Below are 26,149 nucleotides of genomic sequence, written 5' to 3'. Positions count from 1 at the left end.
TGATGTTGTTCTAGATCGAGAGCTCGACACGTCTGCTTTATCCTATTGCGCCTCAAAGGAGGGGCAATAGCGTGACCAGTCGAACCCTTAAGGCGGAAATGAAGGACTTGCCAAGAGTCTTACCTACAGGTGGGGGGCGTGTACGATCCGCTCGAGGGGGTGTGTTATCTACGCCAGGCAGACAATGATTGTATTCCCGGAGCCTGGGAGTGTTCGAATACGACGAAAATGAAATGTTGAGGCTCAAGGGAACCAATAGTGGACGTATTCATGACACCATACTGCTAACCTTATGCGTCTGCATTGACTGGCCAAGAAAGTGGCTGAAGCGTCCCACCGGAGAACCGCGCACCTCACATTCACGTATATGCACATACTCTGATTCGTAGATTAAGACAGTAGCAATTTGTGTTTAGAATGATATTCACTGCCCCGCGAACTGCGTCCCCTAAACCGTGGGATTCTCCAACCACACCGCAATTTTGCCCAGTGCGAACAGATCGTTTTTCTGGTCAGAATAGAGAAAATTGTCCCACACCCATCCTAGAGTGCCAGCCGTGAGTAGACGCTTCCCAGGGGGCTGGCAAGAACCAAAGTCAATGAGAATTGGCATATCTTGCTCATCCACCATAACATTCTCCGGATTGATGTCGTTGTGAGCGAGACAGATCGAGTGCAGATAGGCAACTGCTGACGCAAGGGCTTGCATAAAAGCACCCTTGTTGATTGCTCGTCCTCCGCGGAGATGGTTCAGAAGGGTGTCCTTGTGCCTGTTCAGAACCATGCCAGTGATTCGCCCACGCCGCACACGCACACCGTGATATCCAATAATATTGGGGTGGGGGTGTTTGGCGATGACCTCCATAATGCGAACTTCGCGGTAGAGAAGATCTGAGAGGTATTCAGGGTATGAGTCTTGAACCTCATCGTAAATTATTAAGCTAGGGCCTTTGGTGTAGAATTCGTCCATCTGTTCCCCGATGCGTTCCGGAGCAACGGTTACGGTAGTGTCTGCAGGCATCGGAGGATAGATCCGCTCGCCTGGGATATACGCTAGGGCAGAGTTGATGTCCTGTACGGTGATGTCCTTTTTGGGCTTGAAGACGGTGCCGAAAAAGGCGAAATCATCATCGTCGACGATGTAGAAGGTCGTGAATCGGGCCTTGCGGGTGTCCGGGTCTAGGTCCTCTGAGAAACCGAGGCCCTTGGTCGACACAACCTTTGGTGGGCTTGGGGGATCTGCTGTCGAGAGGCTACCAGTCGTTGGCTGGATTGTCACCTGCAGACCTCCCACCGAGGAGGAAGAGGGTAGAGTTTCGCGAGGAGAGGGTACGCCAAGTGCAGCCATTGCAGACGAGGAATGGCTGGGTAGCTCTACGTCACTTTGTGGGCGCAGGCAAACGCAAGAGGGAGGGGACCACAAGAGAGAGGAGTAAATGGTGCCTAATTCCTTCAGCGCAAGTGGTTGCGGACGAGAAATGAGACGCCTGGAACGGGTTCTGGAGGACTGAAAACCGGGGAGCTGCCCATGCTTTATATACTGCGTGGTTTCACAAGCCACGCCCTGTTTCGTGGCAGCGCGCCTTGATTTTCCGTTCTTTGTTTTCGCGTTTCGCAACCGGGAATTTTGCGATCGCGATTTTCGAATTTTGAAAATTACCAAATCTAGTTAGTCGCACCAGCGAATCTATCGTGTGCATAAATCCGTAGAAATCTTGGCGGCTTCCTCACGAATTTGCGCGCGCCGCGAAAAATCAACTTCTTTAAACTTTGATATTTTCTCTTCAAATTTTCAAGAAAAGTTCTTCAAGATATAAAGAAGAGTTCTTGAAATTTTGAAGACAATCCTTTACGGCGTTGAAGAGAAATTCAAAGAAATGAAGAAACCTCCTTCATGAAGGGTGCACAAAACACCACCCCTTCGATTCTCTTTAAAATTTGAAGGATCGTTCTTCAACATATGGAGAAGAGTTCTTTAAAATTTGAAGAGAATTCTTTAACCGTGTCAAGGAAGACCCTTAGGCAAGCGGAAATGGGTTGTCTCTGTTTCTCTCCGTTCCTTCTTTCCGGACCAAAAAAGAGTACCTAAGAGCAGATGTCTGGCTCCGCGCCTTCCTTCCTCTATCTTTTGTCACCGAAATTTGTTCTACCTGTGGTTGATGTGAGGAGGTAGTGAGCACTGAAACAGCAGGCTGGTACTTTATATGGGTCCTGCACCAAAAGACCATATCAAAAGTATTAATGGGATCGCGCCCTCTCTTCGGCCAGCTTCTATCTCCGCATAGTCATGAGACTACGTACACCAGGACGCACGATCAGAACATGACTTCGGTCTTCCAGTTCACTCTCTCGCTACCCCAGGATCAAAATCGAGGCTGGAAAGAAAAGTACCTTTACGCATTAAAAAGGGGTACTCTCCTCTATGTTGCCCCATATCTACCATAGCGGACCTGGGAGAAGGATCTCGTGGAAATGAGAACCCAAACAACGAAAATCATTCATTATGACCTTGTCCTCACAGCCTGCTTAAAGTCCCGAAAATGGCAAATATAAAGGGGACTGTGTGGAACCTAGGAGAACCCGTGGGAAGTGAAACACCACAGACGCAAATGAAGAACTGGCGCCGCGTTTCGCAACCCAGAAATACCAACCCGAAAGCGACATAGAGTCTGGGGCAGGATTGTGAGCTGAGAAAAAAAAAGCAGTGGGGTGCGATGCTATGCGCCCTGCTCACTTCTAGCCTTGTATTTAAACGGCTATCCAATCCTATTATGCGTTGGTCACCGAGTGAGCCTCTGAGACCGAAACAGAGCCTACGGACTGATTGTGTCTTCCATCACGCTCTCTCAGACCCAGGCTGAATCATTGACGCCAGTATGTATGTGAAGAAAGGGATTCCGGGAACAAATTTGAGAAATGATTGGCACATGTCTCGCAACGCCTTTTCCCCAGGCCAAAGGGCTTCTTCGAGCAGGCCTATGCAGTCCCAGAGGGACCGTGGGATCTAAGTTTCTATCACTACGGCCTCATGTCCAGCACGGCTTCAGCCACTTCAAAGCGAGTAGCGGTGATTCTGATGCTTCTTGGTCTTCTGCAACTTCAATCAAGTTCGGCAGCTCTTGATGCCGGGAGGGTTTCCTCTGCGTTGCCTTCTTCCGTGGACAAAACCTCAACCAACCGCAATCATGCGGGTCGTGACACGGGCGCAGGGCTAAAATTTCGACTCTATTATCTCTATGGACCGCGACGCGTTCCTTTCTTCCAGAAACGACATTCTGGTGTGCGGATGCCAAGAGAGGGACTCGCGAGGCTCAAGATTCAATATACAGCATGTGATGTCTGGCGCTCTCGCTTCCCGCTAAAGGCAGGTTATTTCGGTGTCGAGACACTATCCGAACACAGAACGAAAACTTGTATATCTATGTCTCGCGAGAGAGCCACCAGTTTTTTCACAGGCCACTACCAAACCTATTATGCCCCCTCTATCCTCGTAGTCTAAAGCGTTCTATCCCACCCAGCTTTTCCGACCCCTCAGAGACACTCGCCAGAGCCAAAAGCTCGACTTCGCTCTCCATGGTCTCTGTTCTGTTCCTCTACCACGAAAAAAAGGGGAGAACTCGACCACGGGAAGACGAGGAAAGAGAACGTGAAGACGGAAAAGTACAAGACGCCGACTGGAAAGTACCATGCAGATCCCAAGAGCTAGAAGCCAGTGGAGAATGAACGGCGGCAAGTTCATAACTGATCAGAAGGCCTTGGATGCTGCTGGGGCAGAACTAGAAAATCTACTCGAGAACGTCATGCTCCTAAATGGGGCTACCTACACTCGCATGGCTGTGCCCGGCACAGCATCCATACGGCTTATACTTCATGCGGGCTACCAGGCAAGCTGCAAAGGGTGTGGAACTTCAAAGTTCTCCGCCAAAGCAAAACCCATAACAAATATGTCCTTTTTCTTGCCGCCACGCTCAAAGGATCGTACCTAGAGCTCATGGGAGCCTGGAGGGCAGCACAAGTTCCCAAAACTCGTGGAGCTGTTCAAGGACTTAAAGGAGGAGAAGAACCAGTCAATGAGTCCAGGAATGAAAGCTTCACCGACAACCAGAGTGCATACTTTCGATGTCTGGTCTTCCGGGATGAACCACCGAACTACAGCACCGCCAGGACCATTCATGGCCGTACTGCATGGCGGGAACGCCGGCGGATTTCGAGTCAGAATGGCACCGTATGTATGTGCCTGTCTTGCCTCGAGCACTAAAACGTGCACTAAAAACTCCATCGATCGCTGTCTGTCGACATCCCGGATGTGAAAAAAAAAAAGCATTCATGTTTCTGGCATGGACGTCTGTTGGAAGTGAATGAATCTACGACCTCGACCCACTTATGTCTGCGCGTTATCTCACCCAGCTGAGATATCAAAACCAGCCTCGAGATTCTTCCATGGGAAGCACAGAAAGGAGAATGACAAATCTCGAACTCAACACCAAATTCGACGCACGCGCTCATATGTCCGTCCAATCCGGCGCCGCACTGCTTTCCCAGCTTCCAAAACAGAACCGCCATCACTACATATGTGGGTCCCGCGCAGGAAAACGCGGCTGGAGCTCACTGTCCCTTGGGAAACTAAACGAAACACCACCTGCCGCATCCTATCTCTCGTGCAGCGCACTAAAAATGGGTTCACCCATCTCTAATGCTTGCCGGAGACTTTAGGGAACTATACTATAGCCTTACCCAGTTCTTATTGGATTAGCCTACCACACCTCCTTCCTTTCGTACTAAGCAAAGCATTGTATGAACGATCACATGTTCCGCGAGCAGACCCTTCCTTCGGTCTTAAAGCGGACCGTCAAAGCAGCACGCATGATCCGCGCCGTCCTCGGCAATAAAACGATACGTGAAAAAAACTCATGCTTTCGGAGAATCGCCTCCCAGTGTACGGTCCCTGACATCTATGTCCCACCCCGGTCCGCCCCGCGTTCTCTCCACCAAAACCAAAAACACACATTCCACATGTGTCCCGCGGGTCGACGGCAAGACTGCTTACTCGCTCAAGCTCAAGCTGCTGCAACCAACCATAATTCTGCGCCTCCCTCCCTAACTCCCTTCTTCACGACAACCCAACGCAACCAACTCCTCCTCCTTTATACATTTCTCTTCTCTTCAGGGGAACTCGAACTCGCACAGAAACTCGTCGCGCACTAAAAACCACCGCGCGTCTTCCATATGCGTTTCGCGCGAGACTCATGCACACACATAGATCCCCCTCGCGGCGCGAGCGGAAGACGACATGAGTGCGCAGAGATTGTCAGGAAGGTGCTGCGTCGCACTTCTATGTGCTAGCATCCTGCACACTCCTCTACAAGTGAAGGGAGAGAGGGAAGAAGGGTGTGTTTTCGGACGGACGACAAAATCCGGCACCCGAGCGCGTCATGTTGAGCTATGTCGCGCGCGGGAGCTCGGTGATGGGAAGAAAGGTGGTGGTGGTTCGGGGACCGCTGGGAGCCAGGGTGTGAGGAACGATGCAAACGATGGTGATGAGCATTAGCGAAGCGCGGCGATGACGGCTCAAGAGAAAAAAAAAAAAAAAGAGACACGAGAGGAACACCGGCATTCCACTTTCGATCCTCTTTTCGTTTGCACTTCCTACCTACTCCCCCGCTCCCTCATCCCGAGTGATATCGTACCCAGCCCCCAGGCTCCACCGATGCAATGCAGAAGCAACAAAAAAGAGAAAACAATCTGGTGCAATCCCATCCTACCATGGTCCCCAACTGTGCATGCGCCGAAACGCCATCAACCCTAACCCCTAGCTCCACTCCTGTCGGAGAAGCCCCAGCTCCATATAATGCCATGCTAGCTAACATATTCGAATCCAGCCTATGAAAATAGTTTGAGTCAACAAAGGAAACAAGATATTGAGGGACGAGCCCGGTTTCGATAAGAGGAGACTATGAGTCCAGAAATTGTTGCTCCAGAATGAAAAGTAGTGGGTATATCGGTGTGCCGTATTCCTTATTTTTCGACCGGGCGATGTACTACGGACAGCTCCAAGAAATTGGTATCGCTTAGATCTTTCTTCGAATGGTGAGACCGCGCGAGACTTGCGTCGCAGCCGGAAGCGCTTCGGCAAAGCGATCACGCGCTAGGACACTGTTAGCTAGATATTCCCCATCTCCCAGCCTACAACACTTACTCTCCGCGCTGTCAAACGCAATGACAATATCATCATGCTCGCCCGGATACTCGATCTGATCCAGGCACACAAACTTTCTTTTCATGCCTGCCCAGCCTGTGAGCCTGCCCTCCTCCTTCTGCATCTTGCCTTCGCCTCTCCGCTCGTCAACCGGCAGAGCAAACTTGCAGTCCACCAGCCTGACGCACGCTTTCCCGCCCTTGTCGGTCTTCTCAAACACGTCCATCGGGCGGAGCTGGAAGTTCATGGCGTCGGCGTGAGAGAACTCCTCGAAGAAAGCGAGGAGCTGGACGATGTTGTCTTGTTCTACAATCTGGATGCGGATGGTGTTGGCGGTCCATTGCTTGTAGATCGGGACCACCATGCGGCGACGGGAGATGGAGAAGGTGGAGGCGATGCTGTGAGGGTCGGTAAGCAAAGCCCCTAACGAGTAAGGAGAAATAGGAGAATGGCAGAGAGATGAAGTTGAGAGGGGATCTTACCCGTCAAATCTGACGCGAAAGCCGGTAACAGCGAGTTGGAAAGCATGAAGATCCTTGAACGAATTGAACGTCAGGCGTCTGATAGTCGAAGCATTTGTGAGCGTCCTAAGTAGTTCGGCTAGCGCGTCTGGAATGTCTTTGCCTATGCGCGAACCATCAATAGCAATAGACATGTCGTGCTGTGGATTACGGAGGAGTGTGAGTTCTGCTGCGCCATCGATCGGCAGACGAACGAGGAGTTCACCCGGGCCTGCCTAGGTTAGTATGTATTTGCGCAGTTATAGAAGCTTGCCTACCCAAGTTCATCCGATCCGAAATAACGCCAGCAGTATGTCTACACAGAATTCTCAGGCTCTCGCTCATAACGGTCGGCGCCGACTCTAGACCGGCTGCTTCTGGATCCTGGTTCATCGTCTTCGCTTCCTGCCACTGCAGCCTCTTGAGAACGTCATGGCCACTCTGGCTGAACCCCTCTGCCTGATCCGCACTTTCAATGCTGAAAGCCTTCAAGGGAACCTGCGCGAAGACCGCCTCATCTGAAGCAATGTTCATCGAGGTGAGGGTTCCAAAAAGGTGATTCCTATCCTTGTTGTCATTGAAGACGAGATGCATAGTGCAAAGCTTCTGCTTCTTCTCCGGTGTCTCTTCCTTGAACCGGAGCGTCATACTCGGGGCTTGATCCGGTTCAGTACCGTACTCGAAGTTCATGGGCTCGTTCTTCGTCCCCAGCTCGTGATTGACGTAGCTCACGGTCCGGTTTTTCGGATGCGTAACCATGACTATTCTGTAGCCGCGATGCAGCTTCCTCTTGCCCGTGCCCTCGCTGCTCAGTTCAAACTTTTCAAAGACGTATAGCTTGCAACCCGGAACGCGCGTCGGAGGGAAAGCACCGCTATTGGCCGAATCCTTATACCCGGCTTCGCGGAGCGTCAATCTAGTAGCATATCGCTCGCCGCTTCGTTCTCGAAGATGGCTCTCGACTCTGTTCGTGTGATCTACGATGTTCCAAAGGGTGCGGAAGTCGGGCTCGGTGAGGTCCGCATTGAGGGTGAATCCGTGACGCAATTCAATGCTAAAACCTCTGGACTTGGTCTTCCAGTGCACATCCCTCCACGTCGGGCCTATATCTGGAGTTGAGCCCACCATGAGATTGACAAGGTCGTGCTGGGTGCAGATCGCGAGCCTGACTTTGAAGTCCTCCCGGGAGCGAAGTATCGAGATCACGGCGGGTAGTGGCACGCGGTCCGTATCCGGATCATCCGTCGATACAGAAACCTGAACGAACATTCTGAAATAACAGAAGTCGGTCTTAGTATCGCCAACGGGAATGAAGTTTGCTGCATTGATCTGCTGCACGGATTTCGATGCAGGGCCCGAAAGGACACTCTTTGCTTCCGGGCGGAATTTCGGATACTCTTCCCATATCTTCTGGTCTTGGCCCTGAATGAGCGCTTGGGTGGGAGGCATACTCTGATGTCTCTTCATCGAACCGAGCAACATCTTTAACGATGAGAGAACAGCATCGTGAACCTCATACACTTCCGCACTAGCAAGGTCTCCTGCATCTCTTGCTGCTCTCGCCTGTGTTTCCATCCGTTGATCACCATATCTTCTTAGACCAGGATGTTTCTGGACAACTTCAGAGAGGATCCACCAGGTCTTCGCAAGATCGACGTGAGGCTGGGTGAGCCGTTCCATTTGAGGCGCTGCGTCCTGCGATCGGCTCCTGATCAAAGCTTCCATCCCGGTGCGCCCTTTCAGAAACCACCAAATAGCGACTCGTAGCCATTCCATCGGTGTGCGGTCGAATATCTGGCCAGGCAACTGCGCCATGAGTTGAAACACCCCCCGCATATGTTCGACTCGCTCGCCAAAGTCTGTATACGCCATATCCGCTTGGACCTTCGTATCCGAGCGAGCAAGAGAAGCAGGGCCGGCGGATTCTTGTCGGGGCCTTGTCGGCACTTTGTTGCTATGAGGAGCGGCGGGCGCGCTCACGCCTTTAACATGTGGAGGAGGTGGTGGGGGCACAGTCTGCGGAGGGGAGATGAATTCGCGTCGCTCGAACTGAGGCGGTGTTGGCAGTATGGAGCTCTGGCTATCCGTTGAAGCTGAAAATGGCGCCTTCTCTGCTGTGGCAGGTGTCTGCTGAACGGAGCCGGTGGTAGCTGCTGACTGTGGCTCTACTGTCCCGGTAGGCGATCGCCGAGTCCGGGAGGCTGCGGAGGGCATGGTATACTGAGAAGAGGATGACGAGGGTGGCCGCGGATCAGTGTCCAAAGGATAGGTTCCCGGGGGCATTGGAGGTCTTCCAGGTGATGGTCCACGAGCTCTCGAGCGATGAGGATCTTCCGCACCTAGGCCATGTTGCGGGGAGGTGGATGGTGGAGGTGGCTCGCGGGAGGGTATTCGTGGCGGGGTCTTGCCAATTAGACTGCTGGGAGCTGACGGGGGGGTTCCTACTTGGAAAGCACTCGACTGCATTGAGCCGGGCTGGAAAGAGCTAGAGCTGGATGCTGAATCTGGCCTCGACTCGTCCGCTGCCCTTCGAGCAGCCTCGTGCAGCGCTTTCCCTTCTTCGGACCTCATCCTGTGCATGACTCTCGCGGAAAACGACTCTGGATCCGTTGGTTCGCTCTGCAGGAAGCGCTCCGCAAGCATTGCCTTCATATGCAGAGGCGAATCATCTTCGGCCAATTCTACTTCTGGCAACTGCGGGACCGCTGGCCTTACAGGCGCCGGCTCTTCGTCCGAGTCGCCTGTATGCTCGCTCCATCCGGTCTGCGATCGCTTGAGCGATTTCGGCTGGAAATCTTCCTCCTCTTCCTGCATCGGTGCCAGACTTGGCGCCTTCATTGAGGTGACAGGCGATAGGTTATCCGACTCGTACGAGTATGTAGAGTCCATGCTCGGTCTTGCGGGAGTATCGTCCTGCACGTCGAAGCCGGTGGGCGCTCGCTGGAGGACCCGAGGTCGCTCGCCCAGGCCCATCGGACCCAGTCGCTGCGGGGGCGGCAGTGGTGGGCTTGCATGGGTGTTGATGCTTCCCACTTCCAATTTTTGTCGCAGCGGCGACGAAATCTCCCCGCCCGAGGTCAAAGTCCTTGTGACGATGCCCCTCTGCGCGGCTTGCTGATTCGTGCTGGTAGTCATGCCGTTGAACTTGGGGCTGCGGGTGCCCAGGTTCATGTCGTCCTGGTACGATTGTGAGCCCAGCTTGTCCAGGTCCGACATGCTGTTCGACTTCTTCCGCCTGTAGACCTCAATGGACGGCTCCTCGCACTCGTCGCCGCCCTCGCCGATCACGATGGGCTGCGTGCGCACGAAGCTCACGGTGAGGCCCTTCTTTCTGCCATTGCCCGTCTTCAGGCCGCCAATGCCCGGGCTCTTGCCCGCTGCGCTGTTCAATATGTCGCTCGCGCCGGGCCACCGCTGGGCCTTGGCGACGTCGATGCGGGGCTTGTTCGCGTTCGCGAGGAAGGCTGCGGCGGCATCGTGCTGGCGCGCCTGGGCTTTGTCGGTCGAGGGCTTGAGGAAGTCGTTCACGTCGTCGTCGAGCTTGAACGAGCCCTGCTTCGCCGGCTTCGTGTCTTTCGGCGGCGCATCGTCGTCCTTTTTGAATACCTTGGCCCGCCAGCGGTTCATGGAGGCAGGAGCAACGGGCGCGGACGGTGAATAGAACGGGTTGGGGGCGGATTCGGCGTGGATGCTCGCGGCAATGTGGCACGCGAGCGTGGTGGTCTACACGGTACGAGTATCGGCGGCGGAGGCGGAGGCGGAGGCGGAGGTGAAGCGGACAGCGCGCACATGAAACCGCAATGCGCAGATCCAATGGCCAACAATCATGGGCGGCCGGCGCGCAGTAATAATGCCGGGCGCTGGAGGAGACAGGAGAGGAGACGGGCGAGGAGACAGGACCACTGGACCAGCCGTTATCGCGGACGGAGGCTCTCAGTAGTGCAACCCTGAGTACTGAATGCAGGCGGAGCGGAGCCCAAATTGCGACCAGCTAGTGCGCTTGTGGCAGTCTGGCAGGGAACCGCGTATCGCAATCAAGGCGAGGCTGAGATTCTAGACCAGAATGCAGCTGGGGAAGCGTTCAAACGAGTAGTGTCTTGGGCTGGAGCCAGCTCCCGTGCATCTTTTGTCTACGTTTACTGCGCCGTCAAATGGCGTTTGTGTCGCGCGCCCGCCTTTCTTCCCTGCTGCCACCACCGGCCAACAACCCCCCATGCCCCCCTCCCCAGCTTCGTCATACCTTCGTCCCAAGCAGCTACTCTTCGCCGTCCACCGTCAACACTCGATCAAAACACTGGCCGCTCTCGAGCAACGAATGCCGCCGTGCAACGTAGCCATTTGTTTCATCCTCCCCGATGACTAAGGGGTCTAAAAATATGGAGAAGGGTCTTCCCGCGCAGTAGTGAGAGTAGTCTTGCCAGCCGCGGCTCCAGATCCATGCGCGCCCCACGCCCGTCGTCGCCGCCTGAGGCTATGACGTGCCTGCTGGTCCCCTCCAGGGCTCTCTCTACAGCTCTCAGTCTCGCTGTCCCAGAAGTTCACCAACGAAGAACTACTGCCGCTTGAAGAACAGACAAAAGAAGAATCTGAGATAAGAGGGCCCTTCCAGACGGGGACGCCGCCCCCAGCGCTCTGCTAAGCGATCCGCGAACCGCTCATTGCCAAGCAACGCTCCGCCGTATCAGACTGGCGATAGCACGGTCCAGCCAGCCTCGAGCCTAAACGAATGCAACTCGACGCGGAGGGCAACAATATATGCCGACTCGGGTCCCCCTGCCCCGCGAGGCGTTCTCTCGTTTGCCTCGTGGGAAGAGAATGCGCCTGAGGCATTCGAAGAACGGCTTTGTCGCCTGGAGAACTGCGGATCGAAGAGCATAAATTGGAGGAGAGCGATGTGCGGCTAGAAGGTTTCGGGAATCGTCCCCATCGCGGAGGGCGGGCGATCACCAATATGATTGGTCGGCTTCTCTGTCGGCTAAGGGTCGAGGTGAGCTGACCATATCCTCACCCGCTGAAGTGAGGGACGAATCTGCACAGTCGTGAAGGGAATCTCTCAGCTTGATGGCCACTACTGAATCTTCAAAGAAGCACCTGAGAAGGTATGAGAGCTCTGATTCCGCTTCCGACAGAGGTGTCCCCGAAATAGCAGAATCGCAAAAGGCAAAGCGCCTGGAAAGGTCCACGGAAGCCCTCGAGAGCCAGGATAAAAGGCCTCGACGAAGGGAGAATTCCAGAGGACGGGTAATCCGCCTCTTCCCTGGCATGCCACGTGGAGTGAGCGTCACGCCTGACGGCGAGCCGACATGGTTGATTCATCGGAACTAAGGGAGACTTAACATCTGTTTGTGAGGGCAGGCGTGAACGCATCTAGGTTCACGGTCCCCTCCGTACAATGGAAGCGGGCCGCGGTCAATAGAGCTGCATATCAAAACACTTCACAAGCCCACTTCGCGCAACAGGAGCTATGCATTTTCGAATAGGATACCAGAGGTGAATGTCACCTCAAAAGCAATTCCATCGCTCCCCGGACATCGTTCAAGACATTCGGTCCGCAGTCCGCAGTAGTCTCCGTGTAACCGTGGAGTGAGATGTCAGCCCGTTGAATCGGCTCGAGCATACCGTCCAGTCCAAGCTTATGTGGTGACCTGTCTCTCCTCACGCCTCAACGTAGCTCGAGTCAGCCTTGCACTACACTCTGAGTTGTCTCTTGTACTACTGTACATCTCCAAAGCACATCAGAGCTCCGCCACTGCGGCTGAACTCCAATCGAACAGTCTCATTCGGCCTCAGCGATCGGCGGCGATCCGAGGATGAGGCAAAGCGCCGCCGCTGTGGTCCAATGCCCGAGATGTGCTCCTACAGGCGGCCAAAGTCCTCCAAATTCGGGCCGAGGCGCGAATAGAGGAGTACAGTAAAGCACATGATCACAAACGAATGCGTGCTCGTCACAGTCGTGCGTGCAGCGAAAAGAGGGGTTCTCTGCGAGAAGAGGGACGCTGCAGGTGCGGACGAGGAAGGACTGGAGCAGGAAAAGCATCGAAGATGGCGCGGCATCGTGATTGGCTGCGGCGTCGACGAATAATGACGAAACTGGCCGCGAACCTGATCCCAGCCCCAGCCCGCCCTCCCGCGTCTCCTCACATCCGCTCTATCACCGTGCAGACCACTCCCGATCGTGCGCGGTATTCGAGCATATACGGCCCAGCAAGTGCTGAACTATTGTCGCGGCGACACCAGCGACGCATCGGACGGCCAGCTGCCCGCCAGCCAATCCCGTCGATTGCGCAAGCGACCTGCTCTACTTTGGAAAGCGGCGCACCCAACCACCTCCAGCTCCGTGAGAGATACCGCCCGGTCACAAGACTGCGGGGAGCCACCATCAATCACACCGAACGCCTGCACCCTCAGCGCGACGACGACCATCTATTCTTCCGCTCACTATCTATCGCGACATCGACCGTGAAGCCTGCTTCGGCCCGCTGAAGGCTGCCTGCGTCACCGTCTGTTGCGCAGCATCGCCGGAAAGCTACATACAACCTCGAAGACGCGGCCAGACCGAACCATCAATTCCGCCATCGCATGAATCAGCCTCCTGCGGTTCCGCGCTCGTAGGGGATGGCGCGCTAAAGACATCACCAGAGAGAGAGCCCAGCCTATTGCGATCAGAGGACCGGCGACGATAGAGGAGGATCACGCTGAGGCACGACTCGAGAGTTTGCTCGCACGCTCACAAGCATGCCCGGACCACGGCGCGACGCATACGCTTTGCTCGAGTCGTCATTCCAAGCGTCCCCCAACCTGCGATCTCACAAAGCACTCCCGCGCCGACGAGACGACTCTGGCAGCTTTCATCCCGCTGCAGAGCCGCTCAAGGACGCCATATCGTATCCCGACGATGAAACCGAGCCGCAAATCAGCACCCACCATCGCTCGCCGCTCGCATCATCGGGTGCTCCGACCGGAGCAGATACAGGTCTGCCGCCCACTCCCCCTTCGAACTCGCAAGACGGCATACATCCAACAGAGTACAACCCACCGCCACATGCCGACGGCCTAGTCGCATCGTTGGCGTCGAAGAAGTCGACCGTACGGACCCCTGTCAACCAGCGCAGTCCTCCCACACCCGATCCGAGTCCGCCGCGGACTACCGAATCCATGAGCACGCCCGAGCGCCCACCCCTGTTCGCATACCCGTCGTCGAGAGCGGAATCATTCACGACTGCAAGAGAAGACCTTTCCACGGAGGGAGATAGTCGATCGGCTACACCATTGGGACATCGGCTGAGCACCGTGGAGGAGGACCGAGGACTGGGTCTCGCATTTGAGAGGGATGATAATGACCCGACGCCGACGAACAGGATAGAGACTACATATCCAGAGAATCATGCGACCACGAGTGAGCAGGCGGGAGACAAGGATGCCCTGGATGTGGAGGATATACCGAATAGGGAATGGGATACAAATTTGATGCGGAATGTCACAGTTCGCAGGAAACGAAGCCCGAAACCTTCCCCACAGAAGAATCTGGATTCCATAGATACCTCATCCCAAGCAACCCGGTCAACACGGCGCCGAAGTAACAGCCTGCGCGAGCGCATAGACGCGAGCAAAAACAGCCCGCAGACGCCGTCCATGGAGGATTTCGCGAAATCAATTGGTTGGCCGACCGAGCCCAAGGACATCCCCGACGGCAAGCCGAATGATGCCAACGATAGACGTCTCTCCGGGTCGTCCATGTCTTCAACGGTTGTGGAAGCCATGGTTATCGTGACGCCTCCGCAGAAGCGACGGACGCTTCGCCATTCCGGAAAGAATTTGGCTTTTAGGAGGGATACTGATTCGCCAACGGAATTTGGTTCAGTAACCTATTCCAACCGCAACTCGATGCACTCGGACGATGTTCCGCTTCACAAGTTGGTCCACAAGAGAGCGAGCATCAGCGAAAGGAAGAAGAGGGCTAGCACGGATTCCGACACTCTAGGGGATAGGACCGCTTCTCCGCTATCAGTCCGAAAGCGAAGCCAAGACAGTGCAGCGTTCACGCTTGCTCATCAAGAATCCGTGAGGCGAGTGCTACAACCCGCCGCGGAGATCATGAGCAGATCCAATTCAGTGGCGCGACCTACTGCGCCGGAGAGGAGCTACCACAAACGCATCTCTTCCGCGCCCGAACCTACAAGAAGACGGGAAGCTTCTCCTACTCCGCAGACGTTCCTTGAAGCTTCTCCGCCAGATAGTCCGAGCCCAAGAAGACCGAGAAACGCCCCAACGAAGCTACGCTACGTCGAGCGGACTTCATCTCCTACTCCCGCGGACGCGCCTCAGGAAGCGTCGCAGAGCTCGCCGAAATCACCGAAAGTGCTCTCACCAATACGGAGATTTACCGAGCCAATGAGTCCAATCAATCTGAACAAGTCCCTCCCCGAGCTTCCTATGGAACTTCCCATCCAAACAACGAATGAGTTGGCACCGCAGGAGGATGGCAAGGATCAGGTCATCGGGACAGATCCGGAGCACCGACCTCCTTCTCCCCTTCTCGAACGGGTGCGAAATCTGCTTGCCGAACGTGAAGCCGCGGAAGCGCCGCAACAAGCTGGTGCTGAGCCTCGTCAACCAACAGAGTCGTCAAGACCGCGTGCTTCTTCGGCAGAGTCGGTACCAACGATTCGTCGAGGTTCTGTTTCGACACGCGGGCGGTCGGAGGAGAGGAGACGAAGCTCCCACAGTCAGGATCGTAGTTCGACCTCACCCCAGACTCTTCCTCGCTTTAGCTTGGACCGCGCGCCCACAGAAGAGATTCCGCGTACCAGCCATGAATGGCACTCTTTCCACACGGATGAGCACGGGCGCTTAAGCTTCGACAGGTCGACCTCAAGAGCAGAGGAACATGCCATGGCGCGACATCTTTTCGCGCAGACGACGCCGTTCTCACAATTCTCACAATTATCAGACACGCCAATCGAGGTCAGCGAGGCAACGGCAGTCAGCATCTATCCGCACAACAACCACTCCCTGCTTGTAGTACAGCAAGTTGCAAGGCCTCCACAAGCTCCGGAGCAGCGACAGGTTGCGAATGAGCCTCACTTTACATCATCTCATTTCCAAGAATCAGATGCGCTGCCAACACCACCATTCGTCGACGCGCGCGAGGACCCACATGATCAATTGCCAAAGCCGACGCTGACGTTCGAGCCGTCTACGCCTCCAATGCAAATTGCACTTCCCAATCCCAATGTAGTCGACTCACCTCTCAAGAACCCGCGGAAACCGCCCGAACCGCCAGTCGTTCAGCTCATCCCGCCGACACCAATGGAAGAACTAGAGCGCCAGCTCCCGCCCGGTCCGCCGAAGCGCTCGGATTCGCACCCCCAACGTCGGTTGTCACTGAAGCAACGGGCGCGCCGCTACTCTGACAACTTGATAACGCCGTTCCTCGCACGCGCAACCAGCATACGCGGTCGACATGCCAGTAATTCGCACGCCGAACCCAAAAGCCCTCGCATACCCACAGTGAATGACGAGGATGGCAGCCTGCATCCGTTTTGGCGGCCTCGTGGTTTCTGGGATGGATTCGAGGACAGTGAGTCGGATGAAGAGGATGATGCTATCCTGCCCCAGGGCGGCGATACAAGCGATGTGGCAGAGCCGGAGCCCGAACCGCACAGCCCGCGCAAACTGGGTGTATTAGGAAGAAGACTTACGAATGGATTCAAAGGCTCTGGCGGCTTCTTGATCGGGAACTCCCTCGGTGTCGAACGCTCCGGTACGAACCGCCGTCGCCACCACGTCGAACTACCCGTGCACTCCCGCCGCACCTCCAAATCTACCACCCGTACCAACGCCAGCGCACCGAAGGTCCTCATCCAGCCGCCCACCTTACCGATTCGCACTCGCTCTCCACGCATCGAGCAACGAGGTAGCGGAACCAGCATGCGCAGCTCTGGCTCTTACGAGCGTGGCGTCAGGAAAAGAGGGAGATGGAGGGATGGGAAGAGGATTCCGGGCTTCAAGGGCGTGCAGGTTCAATACATCGGGCTCAGCGGGGTCAAGGAGCGATTCCGAGAGAAGAAGGCGGAGAAGAGGAGAGAGGAGATTAGGAAGAGCATCGGGAGTAGGTACTATGTGGAGCCTGCCTCGCCGGGTGTAGGTGGAAGTGCGACGTAAACACGGTCCGAACGGAGACGACTTCCCTTCGAGTTTCAGCAGCAATGAGCAGGAGAAAATTTTCGCCGAAGGTTCGAGATTTCAACGGTTTTTCGCATTTCTCAGGTGTTTCCAGCTTTGGTTCTGGACAGGATCGGGCTAACTGCGGTTTCCCTTCTTCCTCTTTTTTTTTGCCTCTCATCGTCCTCTTGCGGAGATTTATAGCTGTTCTTGACGAACGAACGGGTCGAACGTGTGGCACTACGATTTTACGGCTGGTACCCCTTTTTTCACGTATACCACGACTTTCTCTTCGCTTAGTTTCCGCGATGTTGTCGGATTTCTTGGGGGTGATTTAACTTTTGGTTGTGTATATTATTCTGGGGAGTGAGGCGAGGTAGGGAGGAGTGGATGGATGGGGAGGTTGACGAGGGCAACTGGTGTGCCTTATGAATGAATTTAAATATGATGACGTTTTGACGAGTTTGTTCGACTACATTTTTTTTTAATTTCTTTTTTTTGTGGATGGGCATGAGATGGGGCGGGCGTGACACAGGGTGCTAGTGAAGGATGGAGTTAATTCTGTTATTGGTGGCGGTGAGCACTTTCTCCTGGAATCTGACATCTGCGCAGAGTATATAAACCCGCCCTCCCCCATTCTCCTTTTTGCTTTCTTTCCCCACACAACCTCATTCGTCTTCTCCACTAGGGTCACTAAAAACAAGCAAGTGGCCGGGTATGGAGATTTGGGCTGCTCGTGCGTGAGAACGACTAAAGCCATGGGGGAAGGAGGATTGGGCGCGTGGACTAAAACTCTTGTCCAGACCCACCCATGGGGAGGAAGGTTGGGAGACTAAGATTGGTTGGAGATGTAGGCGTGGATGGATGGGTGGGGGTATTGGGGGAAACGCGGATGCTGGTGGTGGTGGTGGTGGTGGTAGTAGTGGTAAGCAATATCGCCTTTAAAAGCTAGCTAGCTGGTTGAAGCGTATGGTTAATAAGTAAAAGGACAGACTTTTCCGACGTCGTCTGGAGCCCTGTAAGCTTACGGAGGGGTATATATACCCCTCCATCCCTTCTCCTCTCCCCTCACTCCGTCCTCACAACCACGTCTCCAGCGGCGCTCCAGCTCTACTAAAAGCCGGTGGGCATCTACGGTATGGAGACCTCCACCGCGGGCGTGAGCAGCGTGGGACTAAAACCCGAAGACTGAGTTTTGATGGGGGAGGATTTAGGGTTAGGACTAAAGTTCTGTCTCCCCCGCGAAATGAAGGTGGAGATTGGCGAGTTGAGGAGCTGGGACTAAAATTACCGTTCCGGCTGCTCATGGAGAGGGTGTGGAGGGAATGGCTTTGGGGATGTCTGTTTGGATGGGGATGATGGTTGGAGTGTGCGTGGGAGTGGTGGGGAGTAACGGTGGTGGTGGTGGTGAGAAGCATCGTTGATGCGGATGCGGGCTGGGGGTTTGGTGGTATTGTGTGCCGCTGTGCGGAATGGCGTATATAAACACCCCTCTCCTCTCGCTCCTCTTGTGCTTCTTGCTTCACGCTTTCACGCAACCGCGTCTTTGGCAGCTCTACTAAAATAGCCAGGGGGGTTCTAATGGAGACTTGCTCTGCTCTGCTCCGTGTAGCAGGCAGTGCCGCTAAAACCTTCCAGAGCCAATCCACCCACCAGTATAAGCAAAGCGGACTATCCACACGGGTAGTCCTAAAACACCTACCGAGGGCCCCTCATGAAGCAGATTGGCAACTTGGAACAGGTGTGCATAAGCTGTGGCAGTGGTGCACTATGCGTACACCTAGCGAGACACGACACGCACAAGGCATCGGCCTTGCAGCGACGTACATCCGAGCTCTCGTCGCACGGCGACGAGGTATATAAAACCCGAGTCCCGCCGCTGTTTCTCTTCTTCACTGATCTTCTCCGGCTCTGGCGGGTTTACTAAAAGCAGCGGGCGATGGACACATGGGTGTCGTTCTTTTTTTCGGGCGAGACTAGAAGAACAGTACGAGGCTTGGCATGGGGAGAGCGTGTCTGGTGTGAGAAGCGGAAGGGAAGCGAAGAGAAGAGAGTCTGAGGTAAGGCAAGGCTGCACCGGCGTGCGTGCGGTTGTGGATAAATAGCGATGCGCAGTACCACCATCGCAGAAGAGACAGTTTATCCTCGCACGTCGTGAAGTATAGTTCGCAGCCACCCTCGAATCACTTTGTGGGTGGTGGAATAGGGCATATAATCCTCCCCTCCCTGCGCTCTTTTGCTGTTCTTTACACTTCCGCTTCTCCGTCGGCATTACTAAAACTCCCAGAAGAGCTAATGGATGGAGCGACTTTGCCGTGGGGGCGAGGATGGAACTAAAGGGACCTCAAGAGTCTTCTCATGGAGAGAGAGTGAGCCCGCCTGGGACTGAAATGCCTGGGTGGCGCGGAGGATGGAAGGAGCTAAGGCGGTAGGAGAAGGAGTCCTGATCCAGTGTGAGGTGTTGGATGGGTAGTGATGGCCCACAGCATGTTTTATTGCAGGCGGCCGAATTGCATACTTCAGGAAGGAGAACCCGCGGCGGTGTGAGGTAGCGGCGCGAAAGGGTATATAAATCCCTTTCGCTTGAGCTCTGTGCTGCTTCTCTTCTTCACACTTCTGTGTCCTCAATGCGTAGACTAAAGGAGATATCATCTACACACATGAGGATCATCATCTAGGTGGGGATTGAGATAGGACTGAAACCACCTCGCGAACAAACATGTGGAGAGAGTGCCTTTAGCTCCTAGAATAAAGTGGAAGGGGGATGAGGAGACCTTAGGTCGGTGCATGTGTGCGTATAGTGCGCTGAGGGAGATGGTGAGAATCAGCACCTCCTCCTGCTTTTCCCGTTGCGCAAAGATGCCAACCAGGCACCGCGCCGTCTGAAGCACTTCGAATCCAAGACAAAGGTATACAAGCACTCCTTCTCTTCCCTATTTTACTTGTCTCGCGCACTTAGCCTTGCGGTGGCATTGCTAAATCCCACGAGGAAGTTGCGAATGGAGAGTGGATTTGCGGCCGTGGCGGCAGTGATAATTAAAATCAATTGGCGGTCAATACATGGGAGAGCATTCGATACCTAGGACAAAAAGCACTTATCTTCCACACATGGGGAGACCAGTCCGGAAGGCCAGTCGCTGAAGGAGTGAGAATGTTCTTCGCCAAGTGGTATATTTCTGCTATGTTTGTGGTGCACTGAGATAGTGACGGTGGTCGGCATCAACTTCCCATACCACGTTTCTTCAGCCAAAGGCCGTTCTTCATCCAACCATCCTTTCTAAATGGTCCGACGCCTTCGAAGCGCAGGGAAGGTATATAAACCCTCCCTTTGTATTCTTCTTTCTCTCGTCGCACACTTCTATTCTAGTATTCACCAAAATCCTAAGAGGCAAGTCGATATGGGGCCGCCCTCCGCGGCACCGCGGTGTGTCCAAAAGACGAGCGGCTTCGCCACGATGGGGAGACCGTAGGAGAGCGAGATAACTAAGAATTGCGGCAGTCATGCATCATGGTGGAGGGGTGACAGAGAAAAAAGGTTCGAGATTCAGTGAGTGGTAGGTGTAGTTAAGAAGCCCGATTCACGCTGGTGATGCTCAACATTACGATCCATCCCTCAATCCCTGGGGAGCGCCACGGATCATGGACTGAGTACCGACGTCATCTGAAGGGCTTGCCGATCAGACGAGAGTACATGAAAGGCCCCCTTCCTTCCTATTTCCGTTTCTTCTTCACACACACAGATGTCTCGGGGTTTCTACTAAAACGGGTGCTGACATGCCCCATGGTGAGCGTCCTCTGTGGGGCCGAGCCACAGCGACTAAAAGGGATGGGCCACGCGTTGTATGTAGAGAAGATTTCGGAGTCTGGAGGCCAGAAACATCGTCTGGCCCACAGCATGGTTTCGCCAACGGCGATCGATACCATCACTGCTGCTACTCTCAATTCAACGGGAACGTCGTCCTCGTTTTCGGAAGTTATGCTCGTGTTCTCCGTCCGATGAGCCTTGAAGCTAGAGGAAAAGTATATAAATACTCTCTCCTTCCGCGCTTTCTTGTTTCCCTCGCACAACCACAACTCGCAGTGTTCACTAAAAGCATCGCGACCGCACTTGCATGGAGGAGTGCCGTGGCTGCGAGCCGGAGCAACTAAAAAACCAAGCTTCGTCCATCTATGGAAACCCTCTTAGAGGCTGGCGATTAAAAGCTTCATCGACATCCGCTACTGGTGGGGTGCCCATAGGACTACCCGCTTAGCGGATGGTAAAAGGATCGAGAAACAGAGACGTTGATGAGCATGAATGTAATGATAGTGACATCGGTCATCATTTGCGTCTTCGTCACTGGCGGAAATATGAAGGAGTTTGGTGATCTGAAGAAGCTCCACACAGCCTGAAAAACTATATTTATAGTGCGTGTTATAATCATAATCACCTTCCCGAAAGCCATCCAGGAAGAGCCTCAAAGACCGCGACACCTTCTCTGCCCACCATCTTGCCGCAGCGCAGGGGGCAATGCAACCAGGAGAGGAAGAGGAGCTTCCAAAAGAATAAGGGCGGCTTGCGGTCATTCCCGCGTCGAGGGGCATAGAGTAGAGGTGGTGATAGTTATCTTCACCAGCAGGGAATCCGCCGGGGCCCAAGTGGATATGGTGGCACAATGTTGAGCTTCTTTTCTCCACGCCCCTACCAGCATTTCCGAAAACCAAGTTCCTACAACCCGCACGTGCACAAACCCATTATGAGCTGCAGCACACTACTAAAAGTCGTAGAAATTCTTTTCAGCTGCCCACTGCGTCGGGGGTTTATACCCGCTGTCTCGCGCCGGTTCCAGCGAATACGTAGCATTCTCATCCCTATAGGTGAACCGCCGGCGAAAAGTAGCGACGTCCTTTTTCGAATGCTTGCTCGGACCATTCCGCCGCTCACCTCTCCACAGCAGCTCCACAGCAGCTCCACACTCACGGAGCGCCTCAATCCGCCTGGGTTCAACGGTCTGCTTGAAGAAATCGTACTCCCGCACTGTCGTAGGCTCCCAGAAGAGCGCGAAATTCGCGCTAGACGTTGTGCTCACCCAGCGTTGGCATAGATCGTATAGTTTGCCCATGCGTAGGCCGCTTGGAAACTCTAGGATCTTGAACATCCAGGTAGTGTCGTCACCAAGGCTACCACGTTCGTATTCGGACGTCCAGCAGCCCAGTCTCTCGATCGGTATTTGGGTCAACAGCATGCGGCGCCAAGTCGCCCCAGGAAACATAAAGGCCTTCGATGAGGACGTTCTGCACATATCCGAGTCGAAAAAGACTTGATCGCAGCCGATCGGGTTGTGGTAGAAACAAGCAGGGGAGGCTTCCACCAGCAACGGGTTAGGCACTCGGTGTCCGTTTCGCTGTTGCTCGGGTTCAAGATACAGAAGGCGCTGGAGCAATGGTGAACCAGTGACAGTAGCACGCCAACGTCGACTGACGCGTTGAGCGGAGGTGAGGAGAGTTCGCAGGTCTAGGTTGGAGAGAATGTTCTCGAGAAGTTCCGGGACGTTGAAGACGGATGCGGCTGCAGCATATCCAAGCGCACGCTGCTGCAGGCGTGCTGACTTCATTGTGGGAGGTTTATTGTGGGAGGTTTGATGAGGGAGAGACGTGTGTCGGGGGAAGGAAATGGGAGGTTGGGAACTGACCGCTCAGCGATGACGCCGCTTGGCAACCAACAGCCGAGGGGTGTGCTGAATGAGGCATAGCTTGCGTAGGACCTGCTACGCTAAGTGTCATCTTAGACTTGGCGGAACATCGACATCCTCGTGAGCCTCAATCCTTTGTCTTCCCCTCTCCTCACGAATACACTTGCCGTGTAGCCTTCCGTTCAGTCTCATGGATACTCGGCCGATTTTGCTTCCTAGAGCTACCTCAAAGACGTCCTGCATCTCCCGGTGTCGGTTGAGGTAAAGTTAAAGCAGCATCACGTAGAGCGCGTCTAGAGAACGAGGGCAGCGACGACGAGGGCTACGGATTATCACAAGAACCTTTGGGAGATATTATTGGACGCTAACTAGAGGTATCAGGACTGGGCGCCGGAGGGATCTCGTCAAGGGAAGAGCATGTTACGGCGCTCTCTTCCACAACTACCATACCTTCGCACAACTACATTCTCGAGAAATGATATTGAACGTAGACGTGCAGGAAATCCAGCTCGACCAAACCAGATGCTCGTCCCATCCTCCAAATCGGTGCACTGTGCGCCGGACCCCGCGTTGGCGGACTGAGCACCGTGCCATAGGTACCACCCAGTCAACTCTTCCACCACAGCGCTACGCCTCCCGCAACACGGATCCAGCTCCCGAGTCGCGGATCTGCTAAGCCGCCAACATGGCCAGTAATGCCAGCACATCAGCAACCTCAGCCACCCCAACCACATCGGAAGCCGGTACCTCCCCAGTTATCCGAAATCGCGACGACCATCTATATTGGCCGCAGATAGCGACGAAAGATGAAATACCAGAGTGGCTTCGCGACAACGGCTACATCATCGGAGGGCATCCAATGCCGACGTATTCATACAAGCGCTCCTTTCGGCTCTGGCGTTGCCTACATATGGAAACGATGAATATCTGGACGCATCTCGTGGGTAGCGCAGCGTTTATAGCGACCGGAATCACCCTGTACAATTATGCCGTCTATTCAAAAGCACTCAGTTTGACCGCTGGCGACAAATTCGCATTCGGAATATCCATCACTTCCGCAGCCCTCTGCTTCGGTCTGAGTACCACATTCCATACTTTGAGGAGCCACTCATATCACGTCCACCATTTCTGGGGCCGCTTGGACATCTTCGGCATCGCCCTACTCGCTCTCGGAGGCGGGATGTCGGCGACGTATTACGCCTTCTTTTGCAGTCCCACGACCCAACGCATATATTGGTCCCTCAACGCATGTGCGGCCCTCGCCGCAGCTATCGTGCTCTTCGACACCGGCGGTGGAGGGAGTACGATGCGCACTCTCCGTGGCGGAGTGTTCGTCGGGCTTGCACTTACTGCGATGCTGCCTATATTCCATGGTATTGGGAAACTAGGCTGGGCGCAGGCGTGCAAGCAACTCGGCGCCCAGTGGTATCTTACCGAAGGATTAGTTCTTTTGTTTGGGGTTACCCTGTTCGTGGGGAGGTTGCCCGAGAGACTGAGTCCGGGGGCGTTTGATGTCTGGGGCCATTCGCATCAGATTCATCATATATGTGCCGTGGTTGCGATGGGGCTCCATGTTGTTGCGCTGGTGACGGGGTTTAGATATCGACAAGCACATCCTCGGTGTTAGCCCAGCACGTAATCTCCATCCATTTCGTATTATGTCAATTATTCATAATCTATATACATCGCAATTTGTACATATCTCAAATAAATGATGTTGTGACTTTTACACAATCCTGCTCAAGGGAAATCTTAATCTGTCATCGAAGCTCAAACCGGCCTGCGGATTTGCTATGTCCTACAAATGAATGTTCGGTTCGCAACGTGAAAGAACGCGGAGCATAGAAAGTGCGATAACCAGATAAAAGGCGGGGCAAGCGCTGCTAGCTCGATGAAGGGGCAGGAAATCGGAGAGCCTGGAGCGTTAGAATCTATGTGGGTTGGAGTGTCGCCATCTAGCCAGAAGTTACAACAGACTTGGGAAATGAAGCTATGGGACCTGTTGATCGTGTGGGGACCTCCGAGAACCCAAGAATTTGAGAGGCTGGCCATGGATATAGGAGATGGCCAAGAAATAGATGGATCGATGAGTAGGAATGCCATCCATCCTGGGGAAGAATGAGGGAGTCATCATTATTACATGATGAAGACCTGTGGCAAGTGACGACGTTTCTCCTCATCCTCATCGTCCGGTTCAAGAGAGAGCACGGTCTCATCCGATTCATAGCCGTCAGCGTCGTCGATACTCCGCAATTCATCTTGAGCCGTCAGCTTCATTGGAGGTGCTCCTGACAAGGAATTTGTGGCTGCCATCTCTGCTAGCCCTTCCACCGTCAGAGGCTCTGCACCCTCCTCTAATTCCGGAGACCCCAGAGAACCGGCACTGTCAGAATCTTCAGACTCGTCGGAATCGTGATCCGAGCCATCGTCATCGTCCTTGTTGATGCATGGGTCATATTCCTCTTCGCAACAAACGGCTTTGCTCGATCTGAGTATCGTGTCTTGTCTCCACCCCCATTTCTTCCTACAAGCGCAGTGCCAGCACACCGCCTTTGTCGGGTTTATAACCGTGCGATAGCCTTTCTGCACGGACACACAAGCTGCCGCAAGACGAGCTAGCCAATTGTCGTAAGCTCTGACAACGCCGATATTGGATTTTCCGAGGCCTTCAGGAACATCTAGTAGCTCCTCCCAGTTGTCCACAGATAGGAGTCGATGAGGTAGGTTGTGGTGGTTGGAACAGCCTGCGCATGAGACTTGATTGCGTCGAATAAGGTCATTGGACGGGTTGAACAAAGGGAGCACATCGATGTCGGCGACCCATCTATCGCGTTCATAGACCTGTACGAGCGTCTCAACCAGACTCAAATCCTTATCAATAGCACCTCGCTCCCCGATATTGAAGGCCATTTCAAATTCAGTGAACCTCAGATGGAGAGAGGTAGCCTTGAAACTGTCTTCCAATTTCCAATCGAAGGGCGCATGCGTTACTAATCGAAAGTCGTCTAGGCCTGCCTTGCGCAAGCGCGGCGCCTGCGGAGCGACCATCAGGATCATACCGGTTTTCCCCACATTACCAACCACGCGACTGATATCGTTGATGTGTTCTAGTGAAGCCGGATCGTCTAGGAGCAGTCTGGAGACAAATATGCTGTTCCGAGATGAGATGGCTATAACATCCTTCAGTTCTTCTGGACGTATATTGTAGGATCCGGACTCGAACATTGCTATGCAAGCAAGCTTCTGCTGGCGGGTAAGGGATCTAGCTTCAAAACTAGGCAACCAGCAGGCATTATGGAGCGGTGAAGATATCAATTGAAGACTGATTGTCGACCCTGGAAGTTCGACGTATGTCTTCGTTGCCAATGAGAGCGCATGTAACGATCGGAGATGGGGCCTGGTATTGAAAAGTTGGACGCCAATTTCCTTACGAAAGGAGGGAAGAGAAATAGGCCGACCCTGGTAGAGATACTCGAGATAGTCTACCAGCGATAGGGAATCGATCTGTCCTGCTTTCAACATTTGAGTGACCTCCAAGAGGGAGCTCGGGGCCTCTTTATGTGCAAGTTGAAGCGCTTGGCGGAATATCTGTTGCTCGGATCGCGCGCCTATATCAG

At 54.2% G+C, this 26,149-nt stretch overlaps 8 protein-coding genes across 8 annotated transcripts; 4 read left to right on the top strand and 4 right to left on the bottom strand.

Moving 5' to 3' along the window:
* Nucleotides 1-398: 398 nt before the first annotated feature.
* On the bottom strand, nt 399-1,574 carry BU26DRAFT_520707 (uncharacterized protein). Its single transcript, XM_033829351.1, has one exon. The coding sequence runs from the start codon at nt 1,346-1,348 to the stop codon at nt 449-451; it is 900 nt and encodes a 299-aa protein (XP_033682609.1). The 5' UTR covers nt 1,349-1,574; the 3' UTR covers nt 399-448.
* A 3,611-nt stretch (nt 1,575-5,185) lies between these two features.
* On the top strand, nt 5,186-5,607 carry BU26DRAFT_350397 (uncharacterized protein). The gene has a single exon (XM_033822453.1). It carries the CDS (start codon nt 5,291-5,293, stop codon nt 5,546-5,548), a length of 258 nt encoding a protein of 85 aa, XP_033682608.1. The 5' UTR covers nt 5,186-5,290; the 3' UTR covers nt 5,549-5,607.
* Nucleotides 5,593-10,777, bottom strand: BU26DRAFT_606487 (uncharacterized protein). Its single transcript, XM_033835671.1, has 4 exons — nt 6,975-10,777; nt 6,679-6,928; nt 6,197-6,594; nt 5,593-6,145 (listed from the first exon to the last, which is right to left on the bottom strand). The coding sequence occupies exons 1-4, from the start codon at nt 10,321-10,323 to the stop codon at nt 6,069-6,071; spliced, it is 4,074 nt and encodes a 1,357-aa protein (XP_033682607.1). The 5' UTR covers nt 10,324-10,777; the 3' UTR covers nt 5,593-6,068.
* A 1,518-nt stretch (nt 10,778-12,295) lies between these two features.
* Nucleotides 12,296-13,305, top strand: BU26DRAFT_350414 (uncharacterized protein). The gene has a single exon (XM_033822454.1). The coding sequence runs from the start codon at nt 12,631-12,633 to the stop codon at nt 13,177-13,179; it is 549 nt and encodes a 182-aa protein (XP_033682606.1). The 5' UTR covers nt 12,296-12,630; the 3' UTR covers nt 13,180-13,305.
* On the top strand, nt 13,306-17,102 carry BU26DRAFT_350389 (uncharacterized protein). The gene has a single exon (XM_033822452.1). The coding sequence runs from the start codon at nt 13,432-13,434 to the stop codon at nt 16,858-16,860; it is 3,429 nt and encodes a 1,142-aa protein (XP_033682605.1). The 5' UTR covers nt 13,306-13,431; the 3' UTR covers nt 16,861-17,102.
* A 4,134-nt stretch (nt 17,103-21,236) lies between these two features.
* On the bottom strand, nt 21,237-22,505 carry BU26DRAFT_520704 (uncharacterized protein). Its single transcript, XM_033829350.1, has one exon. It carries the CDS (start codon nt 22,452-22,454, stop codon nt 21,615-21,617), a length of 840 nt encoding a protein of 279 aa, XP_033682604.1. The 5' UTR covers nt 22,455-22,505; the 3' UTR covers nt 21,237-21,614.
* A 499-nt stretch (nt 22,506-23,004) lies between these two features.
* Nucleotides 23,005-24,291, top strand: BU26DRAFT_350377 (HlyIII-domain-containing protein). The gene has a single exon (XM_033822451.1). It carries the CDS (start codon nt 23,218-23,220, stop codon nt 24,157-24,159), a length of 942 nt encoding a protein of 313 aa, XP_033682603.1. The 5' UTR covers nt 23,005-23,217; the 3' UTR covers nt 24,160-24,291.
* On the bottom strand, nt 24,193-25,980 carry BU26DRAFT_520702 (uncharacterized protein). The gene has a single exon (XM_033829349.1). It carries the CDS (start codon nt 25,755-25,757, stop codon nt 24,669-24,671), a length of 1,089 nt encoding a protein of 362 aa, XP_033682602.1. The 5' UTR covers nt 25,758-25,980; the 3' UTR covers nt 24,193-24,668.
* Nucleotides 25,981-26,149: the final 169 nt, after the last annotated feature.

Source organism: Trematosphaeria pertusa (genome assembly GCF_010094035.1).
Source record: "Trematosphaeria pertusa strain CBS 122368 unplaced genomic scaffold BU26scaffold_9, whole genome shotgun sequence".
Lineage (NCBI taxonomy): Eukaryota > Fungi > Ascomycota > Dothideomycetes > Pleosporales > Trematosphaeriaceae > Trematosphaeria > Trematosphaeria pertusa.
The sequence above is the reverse complement of the archived record's forward strand: the minus strand, read 5'-3'. Positions and strand labels throughout refer to the sequence as shown.

What these genes read in the sequence shown, in the direction of transcription:
- BU26DRAFT_520704 (XM_033829350.1), bottom strand. Translation starts at nt 22,454, where the DNA reads ATGAAGTCAGCACGCCTGCAGCAGCGTGCGCTTGGATATGCTGCAGCC.
- BU26DRAFT_520707 (XM_033829351.1), bottom strand. Translation starts at nt 1,348, where the DNA reads ATGGCTGCACTTGGCGTACCCTCTCCTCGCGAAACTCTACCCTCTTCC.
- BU26DRAFT_606487 (XM_033835671.1), bottom strand. Translation starts at nt 10,323, where the DNA reads ATGAACCGCTGGCGGGCCAAGGTATTCAAAAAGGACGACGATGCGCCG. An exon ending in TTCGGATCGGATGAACTTGG is followed by an intron (nt 6,929 to 6,974) that starts GTAGGCAAGCTT and finishes TAACCTAGGCAG; the next exon opens with GCCCGGGTGAACTCCTCGTT. An exon ending in TGCGTTTGACAGCGCGGAGA is followed by an intron (nt 6,146 to 6,196) that starts GTAAGTGTTGTA and finishes ACAGTGTCCTAG; the next exon opens with CGCGTGATCGCTTTGCCGAA.
- BU26DRAFT_350397 (XM_033822453.1), top strand. Translation starts at nt 5,291, where the DNA reads ATGAGTGCGCAGAGATTGTCAGGAAGGTGCTGCGTCGCACTTCTATGT.
- BU26DRAFT_520702 (XM_033829349.1), bottom strand. Translation starts at nt 25,757, where the DNA reads ATGTTCGAGTCCGGATCCTACAATATACGTCCAGAAGAACTGAAGGAT.
- BU26DRAFT_350414 (XM_033822454.1), top strand. Translation starts at nt 12,631, where the DNA reads ATGCGTGCTCGTCACAGTCGTGCGTGCAGCGAAAAGAGGGGTTCTCTG.
- BU26DRAFT_350389 (XM_033822452.1), top strand. Translation starts at nt 13,432, where the DNA reads ATGCCCGGACCACGGCGCGACGCATACGCTTTGCTCGAGTCGTCATTC.
- BU26DRAFT_350377 (XM_033822451.1), top strand. Translation starts at nt 23,218, where the DNA reads ATGGCCAGTAATGCCAGCACATCAGCAACCTCAGCCACCCCAACCACA.